This window comes from Tauraco erythrolophus, chromosome 8, assembly GCF_009769465.1.
Source record: "Tauraco erythrolophus isolate bTauEry1 chromosome 8, bTauEry1.pri, whole genome shotgun sequence".
Taxonomy (NCBI): Eukaryota; Metazoa; Chordata; class Aves; order Musophagiformes; family Musophagidae; genus Tauraco; species Tauraco erythrolophus.
The window spans coordinates 1,657,226-1,685,000 of record NC_141472.1 but is presented as its reverse complement, the minus strand read 5'-3'; the positions used below and the strand labels follow the sequence as shown (position 1 = coordinate 1,685,000).

The following is a 27,775-nucleotide window of genomic DNA, read 5'->3' as shown; positions in this document are numbered from 1 at the left end:
GAATAGACAGTGATAACTTTCCACAGGACAGATAATTAAATTAAATCCATTCAATTCCTGAAGTTATCACATTCAGAGGGAGCAAGTCTTTGCCTGCTAAACTCTCAAGGTTTGTAACAAAGGGCCTAATACTCTATATAATTTGTATAATGACAAGCGTATGAAAATTGTATAGGATTTTTCCACAAGAGCAGCATTCTGCGTTGAGAGAAAACATCTCCTTATTATAAATGCATCCTCTGAAGCACTCTAGCCCTCTAAAAATACATCCTAAGTGTGAAGCCACGCTGTATCAAGCACTGTAAGCAGTCTATTTTATACAGTTCTTACGCAACCCCATTCACCAGATGCCTTCCACAGTGCCCTCTAAGGATTCGGGCATCCTTTAAGTCATCCTCTCTCCAGTGGAGAGCCACACACAAGTGGAATTAGAGGTGGATTTGGATTAGGTTCTCTGCCTAAGTGGATTTTATACAGCTGCCCATTGCTACAGGTTAACATCAGAGATGGAAGGCCAAACACCTTCACTATGCACGGCAGGGAAAGGCTGCAGGATTTGCGTTTCAGAAAGCGTCCCACAAAAAATCACGAGGAGATGAGCCCTGCTCTTCAGCTGAGCCTCAAGAGCACTGCAGCTTTGGAAAGCTGTTATGATGGCTTAGAGACATTTGGACATGAGGCTTGAGACCTTGGCCCGGTCACATAGTACCTGAGAGAACTAACGTAGGATAAAAGCAAATTCCTTTTCCAAACACCTCCTGATGCAAATAGTTACTATGTGGGAAGGGAAAACAAACTCAAACCCTGAGCAGTGAAAGGAAGGTTATGTAACAGGTCAAGACCAGGGGTTACACCTTGATCCCCTCCTGCTGGCTAGAAAGGCCCCTGGAGAAGACAATTGTGAAAGTGGGTATGATACTGCAGATCCTGTGGCCAGGGGGTTTCGCTTGGGTAGATCCCAACGGGCAAGAGATGTCTATAGACAGAGAATGAGATGTGGCTGGTCTCCAACAAGGCACACTCTGGCTCTTTAGGAGGTCTCTGGGACTTGCAAGTCCCACTCAGTGTCCAAATCAAGCTCAACAGAAGTCACAGCTCTAATGATTAGAAGGTCAGACTCAAGCCCAGCAAACTGGTGAGAAAAGGGTCCTACTCAGCATAAGAGCAACTAAAGACAACTACCATTATTTATTGTAACACATGAGTAAATCTGTAATACATCCTCCCCGCTACACAGGATTAATTCTCAGATTAGCACCAGAAAATCCTTTAAAAAAGAATCCATATACAGCACTCAGTCTTAACACACGAGTTTGAAAATCTGGCCAATATGGAAGTGGCTTTCTCCATTCTCTTCTCTGACAAACATATTTCTGTTTAAACACTGGGACAAGTCATTCTGTTTAGTTAATCCTGATCCGTTGAAGATATATTAAATCAACACCTGTCACTTTTTAGTAATTACTTAGAGTGAACAGCTTTTGAGATGGATTTTCTCTAGCAAGGAATGTAATGGAAAGGGATTGTGGTAAATGAAGGAATTCTGCAGAAAAGCCACTCCCAATTTAAAGCAGATAATGAGCACCAGAGCTAGTGTGGAAGCAATTAATTCTAATCACTTATGAGACAATGAAATTTAATTATGGGTTCTTTGAAAACTAAAAACCCAACAATTATTGTTAATAGGCTTTTCTTGATGGCAGATAGTGAACAGAATTTGTTGAGGCTGTTTTCCCTGCAGTTAATTTTAAAAAAAAAAAAACATCAGCTTTTAGTTAAGGATGCTTAGGCTTACACTAATATAGGAAAGAGTTCTATTGCGCTAAGTTTAGATCCCACAGGACAGAAATGCAATCTTTGAGGATACTCTTGGATATGCTTTTATATAATTGGCATTCTCTCAGCTGAGGTCTCAGATCTTTTTTATCTGTTCAGAGGTACTTTCATCTCAGAAGAGCTGGATGTCTCCAGCTTCATTTCAGGTAAATTCATGCTAGTAAGAACAGAAATTACAAGTGGTTGTTGTGTCATGCACTCATTTAGGTGCTGTACAAGAGCTCTAGTTGGGGAGTAACAGTGGTGGTAACCCAGGCCGTAGCACAACCAGGTGACTCCTGCTCTGTGCTGATGTGGCTGTCGCCCATATTCACTCTCTCCCTGCACCAGATACTGCTGCAATTTCAAACACAAAATGAACTACTTCCCCTCCAGTCTAGCAGCGTGTCTCGCCCAGCCTGAACAGCACGAGGATGGAGAAGCACCATCAGTTAAATTCTGGTATTTCTCATTTTGATGCTTCACTCACCTGTTTCTCTCCCAGCTAGCTACAGAGCATGACTTCCCTTGCACTTGAAATAGCTTCCAGCCCTTTCCAAGTGTAACGGCCTCTGAGGCTATCACATCTACCATAATCAACTTCAAAGCATTTACTAACAACTGCAAGCTAACAAATCTGGAATTTGCTCAGTGACTTAAATGTCATTTTTTTCCCCCTGGACTCTCTATCTGTGCCCTTCAGGCCCTGTGCCTCGGTGCCCTTCGGAGTCTATTTTCTCTGCTTTGCACAGTGCTTAGATGGTGAATGGCAATACTACACTATACCTTACTGATGTCCATGATAACGTGGGCATATACCTCTCCTCACCACCATTATAGGGCTTCTTTGCTTACCTGTACCAAGCTCTAACAGCCATGCTTTGCTGTCCACATGAAAACTGCAGACGAGAGACCCTCCACGAGATACTACTGCTGAGGCACCGTGTGCTTGGGTATCCACAGGGCATCTCCCAACGAGACATAAACGACACAGCACTGCTGAGACCTTCATTTCGGGATCAACAGCTCAGGCTAAGCTAGCTGCAAAACAGATAAATACTGGTGCTTTCATAGCTGTTGGAAGAGCACTACAAAACATTTCAACGCTTATTTTAGACTATACTAGGAACTACACCCTATTTATTTGCTTTCAGCTGGCCACATCAATGCATTCAAAATTCGACTAAAGGCTCAGGTTTGACCCTCAGCAGCGGTCACATTTTGACCACTTCACCTCCACCGTTCTGTCTCACGCAAATCATGAAAGGCAGCAAACACTTCATCCCTTGCCCCGTGATGCTTAGTCAGAACACAGCCCACTTTCTGAGAGCTGTTCCAAGTGCTTCTGTCAGAAGGGGATGGATTGTAACGCCTCTCAACCACGGTGAAGAGCAGAGGGCCATTTTAAGCTATAATGAGGTCTCATTACTACAAGAGATCTTAAAGGACAAGAGCCTGGCAGCATTTAGTAATGCTCAGGAAGTCAGAAAAAAAAGAACAAGATTGTCTAGAGCTGGAAGAGCAAATGTTTTTCCTGAAAAGGGGCCTGATTCACTATGATGAATATCTTGGGCAATCATTTACACCAGAGGCTAAAAGCAGTGTAAAACCAGCACAGCCACATTATGCTGGCTTTGCACTAGTGTAAGCAATTCTGTAGAGGCTGACAAAAACCATAGAGTTTAAGAAATTTCATCCTATAGGAGTAAAAAATTAACCTTTAATAACAAGAAGCTTTCCCTGGGAGAATGAATTGTACCAGAACTACGAACTCTTGGCATTCCTTGCAGCTTCCTGAAAAACAGCTGCACTTGCTGCTCTTGGGTGCTGTCTTAGATGAACCAGAGCATTCATCCAAGATTATGGTAATCCCAAAGCACCAGCATTACACCCGAGCAATTATTCATCCTTTCCCCAAAGTACATTATCATAAAGCTTGAACATAATTTGAAACAAATGCTTTTGTCTCTCAGTTTCATCTTTACAAACTTCCCTGAATTAAAAGAGTTTATCTCAACCGGTATTATCAGTCTGCAGAATTCAATATATTTTAATTATGAGGGTGAGTGAGAGTTTAGCCTACCTAATGACAAAATATCACGTTCTCCATTTAATTAGGACACATTAAAAGGTTCATATTTAAATTCTCTTCAGTGTAAGGTTGAAACAAATGTTTCAGTGTAACTAGACTATTCCCTATAAATTACATCACGCAGTGTTAGACATTGGGATGCAGAAGGAAGACAACCAGAGGCTTTGGGTACTATTTGGCAGCTGACTGTTGTAGCAAGGCAGATTTCCACGTCCTGCAGATGGCTATAGCTGTAGCATTCATATGGTTCATATAGCATGGCAGTTGTGGGGTTTAGTATAGTGCTGACTTCCTGCCTCTTCCCTACTTTTATGGATTACTCTATCACAAAGAGGTGTTAAGCTCCCAGCCAGACTCCTAGACGCCTCTGATGCAAGTGCAGAGAACCAAGACACAAACAGACTTTTAAACCTTGAAAGTGCAAAATGCACTTGGTACGTGGGGGAAGGCAAAAAAGAGGCCTTACAGGCTGGTGGCAACATCCAGTCCAGGAAAACGCAGCGTCTTGCCAGCCAAGCAAGACACATTCCTCTGCTCACTGCCAAGAGCTCTTTCAGACCACACGGTCTTTCCTACTTCCCAGGAATTTCAAAAACCCGATTTTGACTGTTTCAAACAGTCTTAGAGCAAAGAGGTTTCTTAAAGCTTTTAACTGTGGTTTGTTGGGGTTTTTTTTACTTATATAAAGCATATTCTTTTACCTCGCTCTGTTTTAAGACCTCTACCAAGAAAGCAAAAAGTGGTAGCAGTAAGCTGTCTTCACTCTCTTACATTCTTTTCTTATTCCTTTCAACATGCCAAACTATTACTTGCTCCGCTACTAACCTCTGCAGGGGCTGCCCAAGCAACCTCCAAGTGATTTAAATGGTGCTAACTGCAAAAGAGTAAATCCAGGAAGGTGATCAACTGGATAAAGAGCCTGACCTCAATATTCAGCAGTGCCTCCTGGGAAACCAACCTCCAGGGCTTCCCAGCACTAGGCACACTTGGAGAGCTGTAACTCCAGAGAGTGGCTCAGCAGACTGAGTACTGAGAAAAAAAATAAAAAAAATCTCTGCTACAAAAATTAGGTCCCTTCATATTTCATCATGGCTTTTGCCACCTATTCTTGTGCTTATCTCAGAAGTTGTGCTTCATACTGTCTCTTATACCTTCATGTGTCTCCTTATCAACCCTCTTTTAAGACAGTAAAAAGAATAAAATGATCTGACTGCTCATAGATTAGCAAATTTCTTGCTCTGAACAGCATCCTCTTTCATCAGTCATTGTCACCCTCCCCAAGGTTAGTAAGAGAAAGACAGTTATAAGGCAGAATCTGTTGAAAACAGAGATGAGCTTGGTACAAAGGATACTAATTGTAACTCTTTCTTTTTTTTAGATCTGCATTGATCCCAACAGCTGTAGATACTTAAAAATCTTCTTCTATAGTGTCTGCACCTTCATTGCACAGTGAAGAAAAGCATATTGAGAAACGAATTCAGCCAGCACTCGGTGTTTGCACAAGGTAAGCGGGGGGGATGATTTCCTGGCTCCTTCTGACCATGACAGGAGCTAGAGTTTCATCTCACATCAGTCAGAGCAAAAAGAACTTCTTTTCTTCAACAGGGGAAGGGGAAGAGACCCCAAAAGGAGATGGAGGAAAAGACAGCTCAGGGGACAGTGTATATATAGATGGGTCTGATCAAGTGTGGAAGGACATAAGTGTCTCCTGCTTCGGAGGAGTGGGGAAGGGACCAGTGTTTAGCACCAGCAGCAAAACATTAACACTACTGCCTAATTACAGAGTACTCAGCATGCATTCAGAGCTGGTGTGTTTTTCTACTAAATTCCACTCTAATTATATGAGAGGCTGTGGACATCAAAGAAGCTGTAGTTTAAGCACCTGCAGCTGCTGTAATAAGTAACAAAAGGAATGTGTAGATACATGTATACAGAGACACACATCCACCCACACTGTTATCTCGTTGCAGGAGCACTGTTTAAGAAAGCTGAATTAAAAGCAGTAAAGGTTTTTCCATCATCCAAAACCATCAGCCTCTTCTTTAATGTTCCCATCTCTTCAATGTTTTTTAGCCTGCTGCTCTATCATCTGGCTCCTCACTCACATTTCACATGTCCCTTCTGGGGATCAGACCTTCTCCTCTCTCTTGTGTACGTGCAGCTGAAGAGAAAGAGTGTTTGCTCTGTCTTGCTGCTCTTTTCCCATCACCTCCTCACCTCTGAGGCATACAGCAGCTCTGCATTAAATGATGCGTTCACTGTCAAACATAAGAACGATGGTTCCCTAACAGACTAGTGTTCATCAGTGCTTTAAAAAAGAAAAAAGACTTAAAAAAAAAAGAAGGGCAGAATCTGGGCCATGCAGAACTTAAGAATGAGTAGCTATGACAAACCAGGGCATTTATTTAATTTTCAGCTCACGAGAGAACTGACAAAATAGAAGAGGAAGAACAAGAGAATACAGATGTTTTAAGATGTCGCTTTGTTCACTACTAGAGGTAAAAGCAGGGTGGGAGGATGGGAGGTGACACCAGTTGTTAATGGGATTTTTGCCACTGAAAAAAAAAATATGCAGGATTCATTTAGATAGTGCTGCTTCATTAACCACCATTAGTGATCCATTTCACAACTAAATGGGTGAATAGTTGATGACTCTGGGCTCTTCTGGAGTTTTGGGTTTTGGGGTTTTTTTGATTTTTTTTTTTTTAATAACATCTCGACTTTAAAAGTGCAAAGCTCTCCCTGTGTACAGCAGGCAGGATTGTGTTCATCACAAAAGTTAGTACTGCAGAAATGCCCACGACGAGCACTTTTGATGTCAACCAGATCAGAAATAAAGTCCACACTTGGTTCAAAATTTGGTCTTGGCACTTAGCACCAATTGTTCAGAGAGTCCCATGGTACCCAAAGGCATCACAACCCCTCTCCACTCCTTTGAACTTTTCAGTAACAGCTCCCATCAGATTTTATATCCTTCCTGAAATGCTTTAGTGTTAATTTTAAAAACCCCAAACTATCTACCTGCCCTTATTCTCTCTCTACACTCGAAGCTTCTTGGGACCCAAGGGAACTTGAGAACACATGCAAGAAACAGCCTAGCTTTGTCATCTCCTCAACACAGCCCAAAGTGCATTGCTTTCAGTCTTGATAGCTTCAGAAAAAGCACTGCTGGGCTGTACCCAGTTCCACCACTGTATATTTAGTACGAGCTTGGCAGTGGTATTTCGTGCCAGGCCTGCAGGTATACAGGGGGGAATAGAGAAGAGGTGGGTAACTACAAGCTAGCAGTGCCCTGTGTCCAGCACATCAGGCAGACCAAGCGTGGCTGGAGGAAAATGCTCCCCTTTACCTTACTCTAGCAAGTATCAAGAAGTCATCCAACTTTAAATCTTCGTGACTCCAGGGTGTGCTGTGTACATACTGCAACATGGGGGGAAAAAGACAGACACACACGTTCCTCAGCTGGTAAACATTCAGAGGCAGGCACTGTATATGCTGCAGGATGCAGCATGACGTGCCATAGAGCTGCTGAACTCTTCTGCCACGCAGACAGCAAGTGATAATGCGCAACACGTGGCACAGTGGGGGTCTGCTGCATGGACAGCATCTGCAGGCGTTGCCAGAGCTGAAAAAGCAGCAGAGAAGGCTGGAGCAAAAGTGAAGGGGTCACTTAATTGGGAGGGGTAAAGCACTGCAACACTTTCACTTTGTTTTGAAAGGATTCAATTTTAATGCCCACAATCACGGCACAACACGTTGGACAGCAACAGAGAGAAGTCTTCAGGGAGTTCTCCACTTTTGAATCCAGACACAAAGCTGAGAGAGCGCCTTTATGACACAGGGACAGCCGCCTGAATTCAGAATGATAAACCAGAATTTAAAAAATAATAATAATAATAATAGCCTGAAGGGCTGAGCAGAACTTGGAAGCAATTCCAGGACACATGCATACAGCCTTCCTTTCTCATCAAATCTACAGGCTGAAGATGATGATTCTTGGCCAGGGTTAAAAACCAGGCAAAAAGTAGCTGTATCATGCCTGTCAGCTATTGCAAGGAATAGTGGGGAACTCAAGTTCTTCTGTCTTTAAAGAGCTCCTATGACATGCATCACCGTGGCAGGTGTCCATGGCATCATTGGGTGGGTGGATCAAGCAGGAGGACATCTAATTGTTACACAAAGCCTCACTGATCAGCAAAGGAAAGAGAAAGCTACATGTCTTTCTACAGGAGTTTGGGGTCAGGCTCTAGCGGTCCAGCATGAGAACAGCTGCAATATGGACCCAAGAAAGGCACTCCTGAGGAGGAGCAGGCAGGTTTGGTTACGAGAAAGAACAACCCCCATGTAGGGTCACTTGTATCTCCTTCCATCTCCTCTGCTACGGTGGCGTTGGATCTACCCATTTAGTGTGTAACTAATATTTGATCCTGTGTGGAAATGGGGAGAAGATGGTGGAGAGGCTGGGGAGAGGACAGCTTTCCAATGAACAATCAAAAGTATCAGCTGGGAATTAGTTTGCAGAAGTTGGAAAGACAATCAGTGCAGATGCTATAAAATACATGGAAAGATGGTTAGGGTGGGTGATCTGAGATCCCCTCTCCTTTGTTGTGCCAGAAGCAGTAAGATTGCAGGTTGGAGATAGCTCTTCTATGCAGTGTTTCCATTGTCAAACTGTCTGTAGTGGAAGAGACTCCTGGAGTCCAATTTCCCGGAGTATTTGACAGCTTCAGCAAAAAGCTTTGTCACCTGTCAATATAAAGCAGAGGAGGACTGAGCATTGCAAAGCCTTCTGCAGAAGGCTGAGTAACAGAGCAGGCTCCACACTTCTTCACTGTCACCCTGAAACTACCCTACGCAGGTCCAGTCCTTGAGTTCATCCAAATTGATACCAGTTTCGAGGTGACTGTGCATGGGTGCTGGCCCTAGCCTTCTGCAGCCTGCCTGTCCAGCTGGAGAGACATGGAGGTGCCAGGCTGCTTTGGCAAGACAGGCCTGTCCCATGAGAGCTGTTCTTTCCCCCTACAGGCCAAGCCTTTAAGAGAACACAGGGTTGTTTTCCTCTCTCAAACTCAGAGATTAAAACTCTGCAATCCAAAGGGTTCAATAGAATGCAGCAAGCAGATGTGGAAATAAATTTTGGATGGAGACCCTCATTTTGGTCGTCAGTGTGTGTTTCAGTAGAAGGCAAAGGATGGGTCTTCAATTTCCCATTCCTGCTAATCACGTTTGGCATTATCCTGTCTATGAGCTTAGAGCTCAGCGTTCTCTCTGCTCCCCTCTTACTCCAATCACAGCAGAAGATTTTGCACAGCTGGACACCAGTTCCAAGTCACTGGGTTCCATGTCAGTGCCCGCTGAAATCAACAGGAATTTGGCTGCTGTGCTCAATGAGAACCAGATGAGGCTCTTTTGTGACAGTTGAAGCCACTTGCAAAGGAAGTCAAGGTACTGCTGGCAGCAGGAGTCCCACTTTGCATTACCAAATATCTCTTCCCCTACCAGTACGTGAAAGGGGTTTGTCAGGAGCTACAAACACATAATGACTGGCAATCGGGGACTACAACAGGACAGGCAGCAATCCCACTCGGATGGCACTTTGGAACTGGATTGCCTCAAGGATCATTCAAGAAAGCCCAGCTACATCCTGGTTTAAGGACTGTACTGGAAAAACATCCCACTAAAAAACTGTTCCCATGCATAATTTCAACACGTTACAGGCAATCCTGTGCAAGAAGTTTGCTCTGAAGCGAACACGATACAGCAACAACTCAACAACTTCAGCTGCAGTCAATACAGAATTCAAGATTTTTTCTTTTTTTTTTTGCTTTACTTTGAGCAATGTTATATTGCATAGTAGCAAAAAGAAAATACATTCAAACAATTGTGTTGCTGTGATTTTCAGGCCTGTTATTGTTTGTCAGAGATAATGAGGGTCCAAACACACTGGAATCTAAGGCCACAGGTGCTTGAAAGCTCTGAAGGCTCTCATGACTAAGAGAAGAGAGAACAGCAGGGGAAGTACCTGGAAATTAGTGAGCAGAGCAATCCCGCTGTCAATAGCCATCCTCCGGATCACGTAATTATCATGGACAAACTTGGTGTTGCTGTTAGGCAGGTTAATCACCAGATCTATCTTCCCATCCCTTACCAGCCTGAAGAGACAATGCACAAGACAATATCACAGTGTGTCGTGCTTAATGAACATCTGTGACGAACAGCACAGGCATGGAGGTAAACACCACCAAACATTTTCATTTGACTTCAGTCTTACATCCCAAGAAAGGAGGGTTGAGGGGTTAAGGCACTAAGCTGAGACTCAGGAATTTGGGCTTTGTTTCTGTTCCATTCAGTGATGCAAAGCAATATTCAGCCTTCATACAGCTCAGCATAACTGTTAAAGGCACGAGTGACTGTCATTAAAGGCTAAATATTCAGATCCCACCTACCCTTGTGTGAAAATGTAACATGGAGCAATACTTCCAAGCCATGTTAAATAGGACTGCTCAATAAGATGCTCATTAATTAAGCTGAAACCTCCCTGCTGTGGCAACTACAGACAGAATCAGCTAAAACAAAACTTCTGGATTGAATCTGAAGTCCCATTAAATCACTATCATTGATCTCCACAGGGCCAGCAATTTGCCCCTTGTGTTTGCTGTCCTGGATGTTAACACAAATTTGACAAGGTTATTTCTCTTACCTCCTGACCAGAGGGAGGTTTGGACTCTGGTTTTCCTGCGATGGCCATGCCACAGGATTTGCTGGGATACCATTAGCATTGAGCCAGTCTGAGGTTGCTTCTGTGGCATAAAGCTGTTAAAGGAAAAAAAAAAGGTTACTTACTGTTACTGTGTGCTTCAGAATACTGAAACTTTTCATTTAATTCATGTTGGTCTGACCCAACACACAGCCTGGTTGTCAGAGCTGATTTTAGAGGGCATTTTTCATCACAAGGGTGTCTCCCCATACAGAGACACACACAGAGAACAGCATGACTTTCGTGTTAGCAGGCTCAGGAAAACCTAAATCCCTCCAACTTTCAATTTTTTTGCTTAGCACTAAGTTTTGAAAGGCAGCACTGTAAATCCCATAGTTACCCTAATGCCACTGAGGAAAATAGTACTCAAATACGTAACAACAAAAAGCTCTCACCAATCTCCTGTGGCCGTGTTGTTAGCTACCTTACAGTAAGGATACGGATGCAAAACGATGCAGAAGAGTTACAAGAGGGATGCAAACACCACTAATTTTTTATGTCTGCAGCTTGTGAATATCACTGAAGATGAAGCACTGTAAAGACCTTCTCCATATAAAAGGTTTCCCCTTCTTCCCCTCCTGTCATACAGGGCATCCTGCTGGCATTGTTGTTGCTTGGAGAACTCAGAGGAGTTTGTAACGTGACACCCTGGCTGCAGGCTGATAGCAGAGCCAGGGCTGTTCCTGCCTTCATGACTCAGTTCTGTTTGTTCAATTAAACAATCATGAAAACTTTTAGCTGAGTGATACCTGATGACTTTACCGGTCACTCAGCTAAAAACCCCTCTTGTATTTTGAAAACTTCCTTTTTTCTCTGTCTCCAAATAAACTCCAAAGTTCTTTATTCCTATAGCAGGCCGAGTACCCTTCAGGCTTTGCAAACTATCTTTAAATAACTGAAACCACCTACCTTGAAACCCTCCTTATGCAGTAGTTCCGCTACGCTGAGGAATCTGGGGCGGAAAGACTTCTGAAAAAGGAAATTTATTAGATACAACATCAATGCCAGGATTTAGAAACAGTGTTTTGTTGAGCAACACGGAGCTCCTCCAGACCGTGCTAAGAGGCAAATACACCTTTCTGTGCTGAGAGTGTGTGTGTGTGTGTGTGGGCAGACGTGTCTGCATGTGCCATTCCAAGAAAACCGTCTGGATCCTGAAGCCTAAGCCACTCCTAGCTAAGACATATTTTTGTCACAACACCAGGGCAAGTGTTCCCGTACTAAGTTTGACTGCACCTACAGAAGATTTACTACTGCATATTAAATATCTCGGCAGTTGCCTTCTCAAATACACCAACTAGAGCCTCCTCTGCTCTTAATTAAACATCTTTTCAATCATTGCTCAAACATTTGGCCTTCTCCTGTGGCAAATAACAGATACAGACAGGCTTTGGGCTGCCTTTGGATGCTCTACTTGCAAATTCACAAGAAGCAGCACCTGTGTATGCGTGAGTTCATTTCTAACTCCCATGGGCACATGGAAATGGAAAACACGCAACTCCTCAGGAGACTGGGACACTCTATTCCCTTGCAGACCTGAACGCCCAGATACTTAGGGCACCTTTGAAAGACTCTCTCCTAAGCACACATAGATCCAAGATCATTTAGAAGAAAGCAAGCTAAGGACAACCTCCTGTAGACATCTGCACTTGAACAAGCCATTTTAGAGCAACACGTGAGGGAAAATTTGATCCCAGTGTAACTTTCTCCTGGCTGGTACAGCCAGGCAAAGCTCAGCTGCAACACATGCCCTTCTCACTGCCGAGGCAGGCCAAAGCTCGCTTTTAACCTCAGCCTGGTCCGGCCATTTGCAAGTAAAATTATTGCAAGTTCCCTTCTCCCTGCTGGAGCTACTGATGACGCAACCTTTATGGGTGAGAGCGCAATATTCTGAAGGGTGAGCCATTTCCTAGGAAGAAAAGGAGTCAACAGGTTTTTTTTCCGAGCACTCTGGAAAGCACCTCATTCTGAAAGCCATCTCGTTCTGTACACTAACTGGAAAATATAAATATACAATGTGACAGGGTTGGCAGCTTCCCAGTCACAGAGAACGGTTCTGCCTTCTGGTCAGGAGGGTTGGCTTTCACAACAGTATTATAAACTTCTATCAAACATGTACTGAACGCTTGTGACACATAAAACAGCCTCTCCATGAAAAGAAATTACAGCTGTCAGCTTGCATCGGAGCGGCCTCGGATTTACAAGCTGGCTGAAAGAACCTGTGTAAGAAATCATTAGTTACTAAAGGTGAAAAGTACAAGCAGATTTATTTAGTGGAAGATATTTATTGTAGGAGAATTGTATTCTTTTGCCTTTATCAGAAGAGTTCTATTTCTTATAACCTCTCTCTCAGGTTTGCCAGCATGCCTTGCTATTTGTACAGGACTACAGCCTCAGTTAATTCAATATAGCTACACCAGCCCTCATTGAGACCCCGCTCAAAATGAAGCCACTTCATCTCCTGTGATAATCTTGAATTCTGTCTCCAAACCCACTGTGGAGCACGGAAAAATTCTGGTACGTAAGGAACCAAGGCAGAAGGTTACCTTGAAACAACAGACTTGGAGTGCTGGGATTTAAAAATAAAATACTCCATCAATGCCTTCCGCATCTCGTGGTCACCAGCACAGATGTAAGACAGATGCACTCCATCCCAGAGATATCACTGAATAGCCCAATCAGGAAAGAAAATAAAATGAGCTTTTCAACTTCTCTTGCATAAAATATAAATTATTTAATAGCAGACTCAGTGTTTCAGCATCATGGACTTCTCCAAATTGTGAAAAGGAAAGAGGTCAGATTATCAGCTGGCATAAACTGGCAGAGATTCATTTGTCTAACCAGAAAGCCGTACTCCATTCCCCGTGGGGGCACATCAGGCCTTTCAAACCCTGGGGAACCTCGACCTGTGCCATGCCAGAGAGTGCTCACAACTGAAGGAGAATCCAGTGGGCTTGGGGTCCCACCTGGCTGCCCAGCCTGCCTTGTGCTGGCCCACAGATGCCAAGGGGCACTCGCCTGCCTGACCTTGAAGACAATGACTTTGTTGGCCCCAGTAGGATCACCACTGGAACTGCAACCTGGGAGCACACCAACATGGAAGCCCCCGAGCAGGGCTGGGTTCATTACCTGGGTGTACTGGGACCTGTTTGGACTGCAGATTGCAGCACAGACATTTGACTCGATTTGCAAAATACCCCAGAGTGAAACATCTGCAAGGAAACGAAGATCTCCCTCTCTGCTCTTGTTAGCTACAGCTGTTTGACTGTCACCTTTCAAGGCAGCCTCCTCTCACCTCAACGTAATTCCCAGCAATGGTGTAAAGGTGCAGTACGCTGAATAAGCGAAATATGTTGAGCCTAGATACTCCTGAGGGAAGCAGAATTCACAACCATTTGGCTTCTTATTTCTCCATTCTATGATTCTGTGATGCTCTCTCTGCAAGAGCTAAAAGTCCAGTCTAAAAACGAGAGCGAGCCGCTAGTCATGAAGCGAGGAAGCCTCCGAAAGCAGGGTATGTTTTGAACTCACCACCCACTGCAGATGAAGCACAGCACCTTCCTTAGAGACGACCACGCGGCTGGTGTACGTGCTTCTGGCAAGAGTCAGCCCCGAGCGCAGCAGAACAGCTGGCAGGAGCTGTCCCCTCTGCCTGGGGAGGGGCCTCCACCCCTTCACCCCCTCACAGCAATGACATTTGAACACGAGAGGAGCAACCTGGTATCTGTCCTCCTGTATTTCCCCTCTGGGGACACACTGACAACTTTGCCAGTTTGAGGAAGATGACCTCATGTTTGTGGTTAAAACGAGAAGAACGCTGCTCGTGTTGTCAGCCCACCTTATGTCTCATTCCTTGTGCCTCCTGTTTCCGCAGGGAGAGGCCCCCCTTTCCGCCAGCCTATAATACTCAGGGAAGACCACTCACAGTCTACGTGCCAGGTCTAGGTCAGCATTTCAGCCTTCCCTTCCTACAGGGCTTTATTTCTCCTCTGCTTCCAAACAGAGCGTTGAAACGCAGGCAGGTGACGACCCCCAGCGTGGCGAGGGAGAAACACGTGGCTCCCAGCACCAGCTGTGCACTTGGCGTGGGGGGATTCGTTATGTAAGAAACACCCTGAGATGAAGAGAGACTTTCAAGCGATTGATCTGTCGTTTTCAAGTTTCTTTTGCAAGAAAATGAACTGTAAACCACTCATTAAAAAGGATAGAATCTTGTTACTTTTAAAATGTTTGGGGAGGTTGAGCTTTTGGGGTTGTTTTATCTTCTTTTTTTTTTTCCTTCTTTTTTTTTCCTTTTTTTTTTTTCCCTTTTTTTTTTCCTTAGGACCTTTGTACAAAGACCATTTGGCTCAGTTTAACAAGGACTGACACAGAACCTACATAAACGCTTTCTGTGCCTAGCACTACTCTTTGCTGCCTGTTCCCTTTAGCTGCTATCAGGAAAATTGGTGTAAATTTTAAACACTGGGCTCGCTCCTATTTAATTCTCCTGGCTTCTCTTCTCCCCTTTTTTAAAGGCTGTTTTAAAACCTGCAGTGATTAGACATACAGTAGGCATACAGTACCAACTGCCCAGAGTTTCACACTGAACTTGAAAACTTTATCTAGGTAGCAAACAAAGACTTTTCTGCTAATTTGAGGTAACTTGGAGCAACAGCTTCGATTCACAGACGTGTGCATATATATGTGTATATTTAAGGACTAGGTGGTAACCTGTGTTAGCAGAAGCCATGTTCCTTTCTGGCCACTTTTCACACACTTCCTTCACATCCTCTGCTGGCACAGACAGCCCAACACATTTTTCACATCCCAGTTGTCTGACAAGAAAATTCATCCATTCTATTGTTTTTTTTTTTATTTGCTTTATGCAATCATGTAGAGCATAAGTTTATCGCAAGCACAACGGGGAGATGGCAGGAGGCAATCAGTTGCCTTTAAAGGGCCCAAGAACATTCTAGTTGTGGTGGAAAGGTCTGAATTTTTTTGAGGAACATACACACATCTCAAAGTTTACAAGTGCATCTGACTTCAGCACCTCCTGCAGCTGGTAACTATTCTTTGATAAAGAACCAACATTTTTTGCTTTTCTGCCCAGCTACCTTTTCATCCTGAAACACACATCCTCCTTACTGATACAGAACTGTGAATGGTGCAGGGCTGCTCCTAAGGCAAAGTCATCAGGAACTCTCTCATGTAAAGGCTGTTTGCAGAAGCCATTGCACTGGAGGACATTCCCATAATGACACCAGTTAAACTTTCTGTCACATACAGCAAATTTGAGGGATGTTGACAGGAAGAGATAAAAGCCTAAAGTGCAAGCTCTAGTCTGGTATGGAACCACTGGACCTGCAGAGTATGTGTCTGAAAGGCAGCTCCTAAGAGAAGAGAGCTCTGGCACGGCACAGAAATGAGAAACATTACTACACAAATGCAGCATTGGTTCTTCCTTTCCGAGCTACTTACTCCTAGCTGATGGCAGCTGCGTGGTAGGGAACAATACTGACCACACACCATCATTAAACAGGGAAAGGAATAACAGCAGCCATGCCTCTAAGCAGCGAGGAAATCAGGCTGCAGTGTGAAGACTGTTGTCCTTTAATCCCTCACCCCACTGCACTCCAGTATATTCCCATTGTGACTCCAACTGAGGAGAGGAAGACGACAGTGCCATACCTGGTGAAGGTCTCATTGCCTGACAGTGTTATGCCAATCAGCCCCACAACACCCTAACATCATCTTGTTTTCTACACTGTTGGATGATGCTACAGCTCTGCCTGGAAAGAAATATATGCATCTATGAGGAATGCTTAGCAGGACCAGCTTTGCAGTATGGAAACTGTCTCCCTGTTTCAGTGGGGTGGAGAGGAACTGGTTTCAAAAGGGCAAGAGCGAATGCACAAATGAAGAGAGTTTATATGTCAGGATTGGAAAGTAGCATCCCCAGGGCTCTCACTTGGTTGGGAGCAAGGAGTGGGCTCCCAGTAGAAACTATCAGGAGCCAGAGGGGGAAAAAAAAAAAAAAAACAGGCCAGCCCCAGAGAATCCAGCAAAGATCTCTCTATTGTGTTTGTTCCTCACTGTCTTATTGCACTTCAAGATGGTTTGCAGAGAAACACAGTTAAGCCGTAAAGACACATGAATGAAATCAAGGCAACAGTTACTGAGTTCCTCTGTGTCAGTCCTGTCTCAGCTTTGATTTTTAGGACTCACCTGGATTCCAATCAAAATTCCTTCCTTTGGAAACGTAAACCCTGTGGCAAGCATAGCCTTCTGGAAGGCAGTGTACACATCCTCCCCGAAGCACGCGACCTGGGAAAAGGCACAAAGAAGGCAACATGAAGAAACAAAAACAAGCCCAAAACATTTCAAAAGAAACAGGAATGAAATTTTTAAATAAGCTCTTTTGACTTCTTCACGCAGAAAGAATCAGACTGCTTTTGCATAGAGTCTGCAGGCACAGGGGTGGAAAATAGATCAGAAAATCATTGCAGACAAATCTCATAATTTTAATGAAGCAATAACCAAGGAATAAGCAACGCTCTAGTTTCAAACGGCACACCAAGGAGTAACAACAATTGATTCTGCTGAGTTATGGGAATGCTGCACACAGCCTCTGCTCCAGTGTTTGTGAGTGCACTGCAAATTGTTCCACGGTATATAATGCTTAAATACCAGCAAGCGATCTGCACGCAAGCGTGTTTCCCGTGTGCACTGCAAACTGGGGTAAGGCACCGTGTGTGCTGTCATGTTCTTCTGGCAGTTCTTGTGAAGATAAACCATGGTATATAAAGATGGTTTTCCATTAGAAGTCCACAGAGGTACAACATTCAAGTAAAATGTTAGTATGTACTTAGGAAAACAACAAAGCAATCGTGCTAATTCATAATAATTTATTTTATGTAAACAAAACCTTGATAAAGAAATCAATAAAAGTCATTTGGCAGCCCCCATCACTCAGAACTGCCTGTGGAGCTCAGGTGCTTACAGGCTGTCATACAGTAATGATCTCCCGTAGAACTAAACCATGATCCTTACCAAAATTTGGAATTCTGATGACAAAAAGAAGAATGCATGAGCTTTTGGGAAAGTTGAAAAAAAAACACCAACCAGACCTCACATTTTCTGGACAACTCCACACTTGTTGAAAAACACTCAGAAGCAGAAACCGTCACAGATTTTTCTCTTTGAAATAACAAATCTACACACACATACAGCTGGGATAAAGGGGCTGATTGAGAATTGCTCTCCCATTTTCCTCTTCTGGTCCTTTGCATCACAGAATGAGCCCTCACATTCACGGTCTCACTGTTACCATGGCGAGCAGAAACCAGTGTTTCATGTAAGAAGAACAAGTGATGATTTCCCAGATCTTCTGAAGTAAAAAAAGAGCAACCAACCAACCAACAATCCCACAAGGGAAGGGATAAAAAAAATCATGACAACTTGTATATCAGCTTTTCTCTCAAAGAAAGCCCTTGAGCATTCTGTCTGCTCTGCAGTGTATCTGGCTGGGGTTTACGGATGTCCTGGACCTTCTAGGGTGGTGGACAGTTCCCTGCCTTGTAGGCTGGGACCAGTGGGTTCCAGCCTGCTGGGAGAGGTTGATCATTACGGCATGGTCCAAACAGCCACAATACTCAGAGGAACCCCCAGCACTGTGTCTTCCACTGTTGTGGGAACCCCGACTCTCAGCAAAATACACCTCTGCCAGAGAGATGTGACAAATCCAAGCCCAAATCAAGCTGTGTGTGAAAAATGTCTTTGAGGAATAATTGAGCATTTTACCCGAAGCAAGTTATTCTCCTTAATTCACTCATAAGAAAGACCTTCATAACTGTCACATTTTATGGCATTTGTGAATATGGATCTTTCCAACTCATAAAAGTTAATAATCCCTCCCTTATGACCAAGGCAATCTCTAACTCCATATAAAGCTCAGAAAAATAATTCTTGCCCTTAGTTATATTTTTATTCCTTTTTTTTTTTGCAGGGAGGGGCAGGTGTCTGTGTAGTCAATTTTGTTCTGAAAATAAGAAAGTCATGGAAGTCACTTGGCTTTTTTCTGCCTGTTAACTACATTGAAAGGAAATCTTCTGCAATACTGTTTTCCTCACATTATAAAGAGCAAAATAAAGTAATTCTGGAGAGATGTAGGAGATGTAAGACTGTTTTTACCACGTATCTCGGTATAGTGCTTTTTCATACTAAAATGATAAGACTTTCCTAATGAAAACAACTCACGTAGATATACCTAAGTGCATATCAAATGAAGCAGCCCAGGCTCTGCCCCCTGCCTACCTATGGTAGAGCAGAGTTAAGCCTGAACTAATTGCCTCAGTATTTAATCACTTCTCAAGTGGGCTTTCTAGCCCAGAATAAGTCTCTTGCCACCGCAACTCTTTTCCAGAAGTAACAGAGCAAGCAAGTTTAAAGATAGCTTGGGTCTATCTACAGAAGCTATTGACAGCTCAGCAATAACTGATAAACAAACCTCTTCACTCCAGATGAGTTAATATCTATTCAAATGATGCAGATGGAAACCTGTACGCCTTGGGGGCGAGGGCTCCCATCAGTGCTGAGCCTATGCAGGAAGAGAAACAGCTTTGTGCCTTTACAGTGCGCCACGTGTACACCAGAGACACGTTTTGGAAGCACCTCGCAGCCCTGCTGTAGAACGAGTGGGTAAAGTAGCCCAGTCTCCCCCTCACCCTACCAACAGTCAGTACTGCAGGCACCACACGTTGTGCACTCTCTTGCCTTCTGCACCTTGGGACATGCCTTGATGGTTACCAGGCAACAACAAAAATATCACCACACATATCTGTTGCCTTTGAGTAACTAGCACGTTCCAAGACCAAACGCTCATGACCCGGAGTCTCGATATCGCTATTCTGGCACGTGTTGAGGGGGGTTTGAAAGCTGTAAGCACTTGTCTCTCCAGAAGCAGGTGATTCATAAAACAGACTGACGCCCTGGGAACCCCCCAGAACCCGACTGCTCTCCGATAAGCTCATTTCGGGCTGGCACACCAACCAGGTCCAACTCAGGGAGCTGACATGCAGGTAAAGAGGGACATCCAGTGGCTGAATAAACCAGGTTTTCCAGGACATTGTGTTTTTACAGATAAGAAAGATGTTTTCAGTTTTCTGAAGAAGCTACGGATGCCATCACAATCCAGGCAGTAATGATCACTTTCAAACATTCCTAATGTTTAAAGGTGACTTGGTTTATAAAAAAATATAAAATGTAAAAGATACCTCCCCAGTAGAGGCCATTTCACATCGGAGAACAGGGTCAGCATCTCTCAGCCGGGACCAGGAAAACATTGGGGCCTGGTGATGGAAAGAGGTGGGAGAAAGAGAATGAAAATCTAATGGATCATTTAAACAACAACAGAAAAATAAAGCAGCTACACTTAGAAGCGACAGAAAGAGCCAGCCATGAATTAATCCAAAGAAAGCAGTGGTTGAGGCTGATAAGCACAGGAGTACTTGGCAAAGGAGTCCACCCAGCATCTTGATGATGGACTGCGACAAGTAAACACATATTTCCCCAATAAATCATTCTTCTAACTCTTGCAGTCCTGCCCACATTCCGATGGCAGTTTTCTAATCTGTGATAACTCACTATCACTATCATTTTCAGGACATATTTTAAAACCGAAAGGCTGTGAAGCATCTAATTTATGAAACAAAGAGAGACTATCTGAAGCCAGTCAGTTTTTCTGATAAAACTGTTCTCCAACAGAAATTTTTCATTCACAGGAAAAAAAAAAAAAACACATTCCACAAAAACTCACTCTCTTGGTGCAAACCAGATGAAACTTTGCAAACGATTTTCCCTCTCGCCTCCAAAATACACATCCCTATTTTTTTTTTTATCTTTTGTATGAAAACCCCTCATTATCATCATTACCTGAGAACTTAGGACATTGTGGTCTCTGAGTTCTCTTGTCTAATTTGACCTTTAATGAAAAAAAAAAAAGTGTGGGAGAGAGAAAGAAACTCTCTGGTAGAGAGTTAATGACCACCCGTGGCAAACATGGAACAAATCAAGAATTTTCTGCTAAGAATAATTTTCTACAGGGCTTCTCTCCATCCTAAACTACTAGTGGCATTTGCATAAGGACAGCATCCTTGCTGCTTAGAAAAGAATCTATTTTTAAATCCAAAGAATAATTCTGTTCTTGGAAGTCTCTGAGGGTAACGCTGCAGACAGGACGGCTGCAGTTTCATCACACCTAACAATGACCAACTAAAACCTGACAGCGGAAATGCGCTGCGAAAGAATTTTCTCAGTAAGTTTCTCAATAAATGTTGTGTGCCTTGGTGACTTTTAGGTCAGTTTTGCTTCTTCTATAAGTAAAGAGGAAATTTTTACAGCAGCCAACTCTACTGTCTCAAGCTGAGATACGGCAGTCATGGTGGATTATTTTTAATGCACTTATTGTCTTGAAAGGTAGCAAGCAACAAAAGCCGTCCGCCAGCTCCCTAACTTTTGTCTGCCACGAACATGAAAATAAATCAGCAGGAGCAGACCCTGGTACTGCAGGAAAATCCTATTTAAAACTGAGTCAGTCACACTCCACCTCAGATTTAACCTCAGTCAGGCCACGATACTTGCATCACTCTGCAAGCAAACATGGCAAGACAATATTTCAGTCATTAAAACTGAAATGCTGGGACTCCGAATCCACAAAGGAGCAGCTATGTTGAAAAACAAGAAGAGTTTCATACTGTCTTTTCAGAGCATTTAAGAACTGTTAGAGAAACAAAATCCCATTTCCATGCAAATATTCCTAGCAATAAAAACGTAAGAGGACAGAAAATATGACGCATGAATAACGAGAACGAGGTTTAACTGGAATATTTTTCCCAGTTTAGCATTTCCAAAGGTATTACCAGGTTTTTAGATCTGACAAATCCACACAGAGCACAAGCAGTATAAAAGGCTTTGTAGCAAAGTTTTTAAAAATACAGTTGGGTTTTTTGCTCTGCAGCCAACATTCCCAGGAGAGACAAAACTCTTGACAGTTGAGCTAACAACAGGGCAGAAGTCCCAGGTCTAAATAACAGCAATTTATAGAAGTAAATAAGACTCACAAAAATAAAGAAAGTCTCAGATTAGAATTTCAGATAATGCCTATCTGTGGCATCAAAATAAAACGTAAAGCTACTTCTAGACTGACTGGCTTGCCAATAACCTGAGATGGCTTGAGCCACAGATCTGGCTTGTGCTTTAACAGGCCTGAACGTGTTAGAGCAGAAAGATGTCAGGAGTTTTCCATTTCCTCAATTTCCACTTGATATGGAAGCTATTAAAGCTTGAAAGTTTGTGTATAAACAATTCTCATTATCCGTTGTATTTTCTGCACTGCTGTACTAGATTTTGATGATTAGAAACATCAATTATTTTTTTTCTCTTCCACTAAGCACTGAAAAATACCTACAGTGTGCTTTGGTATCTTGGGTGCTCTATGAGCTTAGCAATTATGAAAAGGAAAATCTTGGCCCCACTGAAATCAAAGGATCCAAGACTCACCCCCATTTTAACTGGTGGTGTATATAAAGGGATTCCATGCATTCAACAGCCATGTCCCAAATCCTGAAGATAAAATTGGGGGGGTACTCAAAACACAGATTTGTCCAGGTCCACACATACATTAGACAGTATTGTGAAACAGCCTGAACTTCAGTGTTCAGTTCTACGAGTGCATATTTATTATGCAGTTCATAAACATGATTCACAGTAGGTTAGAAGGAAGAAATAAAGGGAGATCGATTTTGTTAATAGTCACTGGATCGTTTTCCTTTGATTTTTCTCTAAAATTCCCAACATACATTATCTGAACAGAAACTGCAAAAGGTCAATTTGGTCTTTGGCCAATGAGTAAATCGTTCTCTCTGGGCATTAAAGTTCTAATTGCCTATTAACGCGCTAGGTACTGGCTCTGTTGTGGGGTTTTTTGGTGTTCTTTTGGAAACCATACCTTAATCCCAACGTATTTGGACGGAATAATGGGATGCTCAAGTGTGGGGAGAGATGACTCATTAACCTCTTTTCCAACCATCACTTTCGTGGCCACATCGATGAAGTCCACACCCAGAGTCTTCGATACAAAAGGGAAGGAGCGTGAAGCCCGCAAGTTGCACTCTATCACCTGATGGGATTAAAAAGGAGAAATACCAGGGTCAGAAGAAACAGATTGATTTATGTTTCTGGAAATCAATCCTTACTCCTCTTGGCAAAGATGCTCTTCAGACTGCCAAATAAGAGGCAGAGAAATTGTGTTCAATATTACAAACAGCGATGAGGGATGGGTAGCAGCCAGCTTGACATACCAGGAGTCTGGTATTCTCATCTCTGTTACCTGAAAATTAGAACTTAGGGTTTAGTACAAGACCTTTCCAAAGTTAACAGGCAAGAGGTGTGGAAACTTGTGCACAGGCATTAGGTACAACCTTTAGAAGACCACCTTGTTCTTTTTCCATGGCAATGGCACTTTGTGAATGACTGGGCTATCCTTACCGACTTTCCTCATCTACGTGTGGAAGTCATTCAGCGACCCAAGCAAGAAACAAGGAAGTTCTGCATCCTGCTGAGAAGAGCATCATGCAGATCAATAGTAAAAGAACTGCTGTCAGTGAGAAGGAAGGGCAGTGAAGGAGGACAAGAATAGGTAAGTTAAGACAGAACAGAAAAGAGGACTTATCCAGAGAAAAGGCAAGCACAGCTGAGGCAAAGTAAGGAAGGAAAAACTGTTCTGTCCCTCTGTGGAGTTTCTGAATAACTGTGTTTAACAGAAGAAAGGTGAAGAATGGTAGGTATATTTTTCACAATTAAGAGTCCAAACAGGATCTTTCACCAATAAGGTATTTCTTCTACACCATGTCAGGTTTTCTTTCCATTTCCTCAATTATACTCTGCTCACATTTCTCTGACCTTCTTCCATTAGCAACAGAAAGCCAACTGTTACCCACAAAGGGTCAGACATCTGCTGTACTTCTGTTACTGATAGCTACCAGGACCACGCTATTTAGATAACCATCTTAATGGCTTATATTAAAGACTTAAACACTTAAACTGTTTTGCTTTCTTTCCAATGGCTTGGAAGGCTTATTTGAATGATCAAAATAGCTAAAGACGAGAGAGGGTATCGGAGATCTAAAAGCAATGATATTCAGTTCATAGGATGAGGTGCAGGTCCCAGTGCTGCCCATCATATTCAAAACTGTTAATTTTTGGGAACGACAACAGTCCACAACAAAACAAAGCTTGTGCTGACAGACAATGCAACCAGACTCACGTCACCCTCACCGCCAGCACTGTGTAGGTAGAGGAAGATGCTCTCTCCCACGCAGGCAGGGAGAGCTGTGTGACTAGGGTGGCACGGACGAGCCCCACATCATCAGACAAGGCTGCTGCTGCCACAGAGTTTCCATGACAGGAACCACAGGAACCATGCACCCAGCTATCCAGAGCACAGCCTGACTTTCCCCAACAGTCACAAGAGCTCTTACCAGTACATCGTTGCCTCGCACCAAAAACTGAATGTTGAATGGACCAGAGATGGCAAAGGCATTTGCAATCTTTTTTGTAGCAGCTTTTACCTAAATAAATAAATAAATGAGCATGTGTATGTTTTATAAATAAATAAATAAGTCCCACAGAATAGGCAGCATCATGGCAATAAATCACCTCACGTGGATTCCTGTAAATGTCACATCTCTCTGCCCTCGCATACTTTTTCTCTCTGCTGTCATTTTGGCAACAGCATTATCTTTCAGCAGCAAACATGTTTAATTTGCCTGGTAATCTAGAGCCCGAAGCACCATTTGAGGGCAGAAGCCAAACCAGCATGGTTTAACTCCAGCTGGCAACTGAGCACCACACAGACACTCCCTCACTCCCCACAGTGGGATGGGGGAGAGACTCAGAAGAGTAAAAGTGAGAAATCTCGTGGGTTGAGATAAAGACAGGTTAACAGGTAAAGCAAAAGCTTTACACGAGCTTTGCACAATTGAAGCAAAACAGGGAATTCATTTACTACGTCCCATGGGCAGGCAGGTGTTCAGCCATCTCCAGGAAAGCAGGGCTCTGTCACACGTCATGCTGTGGAATGTCCCTTGGGTCACTTGGGGTCAGCCGTGTCCCCTCCCAGCTTCTCGTGCACCCCAGTATGCTCGCTGGTGGGGCAGTGTGAGAAGCAGAAAGGCCTTGACTCTGTGTAAGCTCTGCTCAGCAATGACTAAAGCATCTCTGTAATACCAACGCTATTTTCTTTTCTCTTTTCAGTGCTAGTGCAACACCTACCTTCTCCAAGGCTCCCTGGCTAATAGTCTGGGTGGGTAACATGAGGGTGGCATCTCCAGAGTGAACGCCTGCGTCCTCCACATGCTCTGAAATGGCATGTGAGATAACCTGCACACAGCAAGGAGAGAGCAGTTGGCCACCTCACTCTCTCTCTTGAACCGTACCCCACCTCCAGCCCCTCTAAGTACAGCCCAGCACAGTCTCCTGAACAGATAATCCAAAAGAGGTTACAGACGGGGGGAAAAAAAGGGAATCACTCAAGACTTTGGAAGAATAGGCCTGAAGCAGACACAAGACATGGAAAAACGGGGATCCTGTTAGTGTCTTTCATACTGTGGTTAAGCAAACTGCGAACGTGGCAAAACCCACCCACAGTCTGGAGATCCCAAAGCTTCCTCCTTCTCTCCAACACACATTGCCTCGGGAGGTAAAAGCTAATTAGGCTTTAAACCAGCTCTCTAAGTCCTGCTTGCCACGAACACACAAAAAAGTCGTCATTCCCCATTTGTATATTTTTTCCCCCCACTCTTTTGTGGTGCTTTAATCACGCAGAAAAGCAAGCAGAGGAAATTCAGGCCGAAGGATTTAAACTGAACGAATTGCATCAAGGCACAACACCTCGCTATTGAAAAAGCCATCTTGTCTGCTGGTTAAAAACAAAAATTGAAAACAGAATACTTCTGTTAAATGAGTAGTTTGTGGGTTGTTTTTTTTTTTTGAGAGAGAATCGTATTTGATTAGTAATGAAATGCAAAGTGAAGTTGTAAAAGTAAAACAACTGTGGTAATATCGTAATACATGCTGATCCAATTCTGATGAAAGTAATTTGTGAAGCCAGTGATTTGTGAATCCAGCAAAATTATATTCTAAACGATTCATTCACATGGTTAAGCAATGCTTAAAAAGACCCAACTATTTAGATGTATACAATAAGGTAGGTTGAGCTTTTCAAGCACAATGTTTTTGAACCTAAGATGAATTCATCTTTCCTTGTTTCTTTACTCTTCTCAGCATGAATCCATGGCTGTATAGTAAATCATTCAAACCACACATTTTTGCCAATCTCCAATCCTGGAAAAAAATTTAATATTAAAGAAAAGCAAAGATCTTACTCTTCCTGCCTTGGCTACAGCATCCATTTCCACCTCACGGGCATCTTCAATAAATTTAGTGAGTACCACAGGGTGATCCTGTCATTAAGTTAAGACAAAAGAAAGTTTTTATTTGAGAGCACCTGGGAACCATCCAAACGCTCCACTATTCATCATTGGGAAAGCTTTGGAAGTAGAATCCCGTAAGACCAATCTATTAATATCCTTATTTCCACAGATGAGTGAACTTTGCAAAGAAATAATGGGGGGAAACTTGGTGTGATTTCCCCAAAGCCACTGACGCATTAGTTTGAGTCCTCTGTAACGTCACCACGACAGGGAAACGTGGGGCAAAACCACAAAGAGTTTTTAGGCCAGACCACAGTAGAAAGAAGAGAGCAGGACAAGTGCATGGATCAAGTGACCTCTATTCTGTCTCCCAAAGATGTCTCTTTCCTCCAAGATCTTCAATTCTTCCTTCCTCTGAACCTCCCAGCCACCTCACTGGGCATACTGCTTCACAGAGTGATTGATTCTTGGCATACTCAATGACTTTGCACAGAGGCTGTTTGCTATTTTAAAAAGTCATATCCTGTAGGCAGCCGACACATTCCTTCCTCATTTCTCTGCCTGGCTTCCTAAGTCTCCCAGGGAGAAGTTGCCACCAGTCATAGCTGGCCAGGAACAACTTGTCCTTGACTCTCAGTACAATCCCTGGTATACCTGGTTTTCCTTCCACCTCTTCCTGCCTATCTCTGGGATGCTAGCACACACTTCCCATTCTTCTCTAACGCTTCCTCCTTCCAGCCACCTGCTCCAACAGACGGTTAAAAACCTAATCCACATTCTTCCAGGCCAGCTTTATGTCTCAACATTTTACTTGTCCCATCCACTATTAACTGCCTGTTATTTATTACAGAATAAAATGGAACAAATGACAGTCTGTGCACACTCAAAGGGCTCCTCTTGAAAAAACATAAAGCAACTCCAAAAGTTACAGACACAATTCCGTACATTTATCAGTGCAAGGGTAAATTCACAGGCAAGGACAATGTCGCAGACTGCACCGTTCCATAAATTTAGTGGCTCGTGTCCTGTAACTTTCTGTCTTGCTGCAGTTTTTCACCAGAAGATTTTATATGTGAATACAACGTTGTTTACTCCAATCTGTCTCAACTCGCACAAGAAGTTTTGAATACTACTGACAGCGTAAATGCCATAACGACACAACACAATAACAGAAAAGTTGCTAAAACATCAGAACACCACTTCATCTGGAGATGCTCTGTTGGATGGAGCAGAACCAGGTAAGGCTTTGCAACCAGAAAAACGAAGCCAGTGTCCCACAAAGATGCTCGTACTCAGCTGTATGCTCACAACTAATATTAGCAATATTAGTTAGCATCTGTGCTAGCATCTGTGGAACCCCTCACAGGCCACAAAGCCTTGATGAGACTAAAAAAGCTCGCTTATTTAGAAGCAAAATACAGTACTTTTGTTCTGGTTTGCTTTTTGCTAGCTTAGCTTCAACTATACTGTGGCTTTTGTCAATATGAAACACCAGATGAAGAAAGAAGTCTTCCCTTAGCAGTCTGATTACACTAGCACCACTATAGCATGCGAATAAGAGTGTAGGTCTCTGCAGGATCAGGGCCAGAGCACCCAGAGACTCACAGTGTGCAACTAGTCATGTCTGCAGCAAGCGTC

At 43.3% G+C, this 27,775-nt stretch overlaps 1 protein-coding gene across 1 annotated transcript in view; it reads right to left on the bottom strand.

Moving 5' to 3' along the window:
* Window positions 1–8,554: 8,554 nt before the first annotated feature.
* The window catches only part of CPS1 (carbamoyl-phosphate synthase 1), a 93,014-nt gene continuing 73,793 nt past the window's right edge, over window positions 8,555–27,775 (bottom strand). The window contains exons 30-39 of the mRNA XM_086615536.1: window positions 26,090–26,167; window positions 24,978–25,085; window positions 24,185–24,274; window positions 22,654–22,824; window positions 19,922–19,996; window positions 16,875–16,973; window positions 11,574–11,633; window positions 10,608–10,720; window positions 9,930–10,059; window positions 8,555–8,653 (exon numbers count right to left, since the gene is read on the bottom strand). Of these exons, the coding sequence (XP_086471662.1) occupies window positions 8,555–8,653; window positions 9,930–10,059; window positions 10,608–10,720; window positions 11,574–11,633; window positions 16,875–16,973; window positions 19,922–19,996; window positions 22,654–22,824; window positions 24,185–24,274; window positions 24,978–25,085; window positions 26,090–26,167 (1,023 nt within the window). The remainder of the gene's footprint in view (window positions 8,654–9,929; window positions 10,060–10,607; window positions 10,721–11,573; window positions 11,634–16,874; window positions 16,974–19,921; window positions 19,997–22,653; window positions 22,825–24,184; window positions 24,275–24,977; window positions 25,086–26,089; window positions 26,168–27,775) is intronic.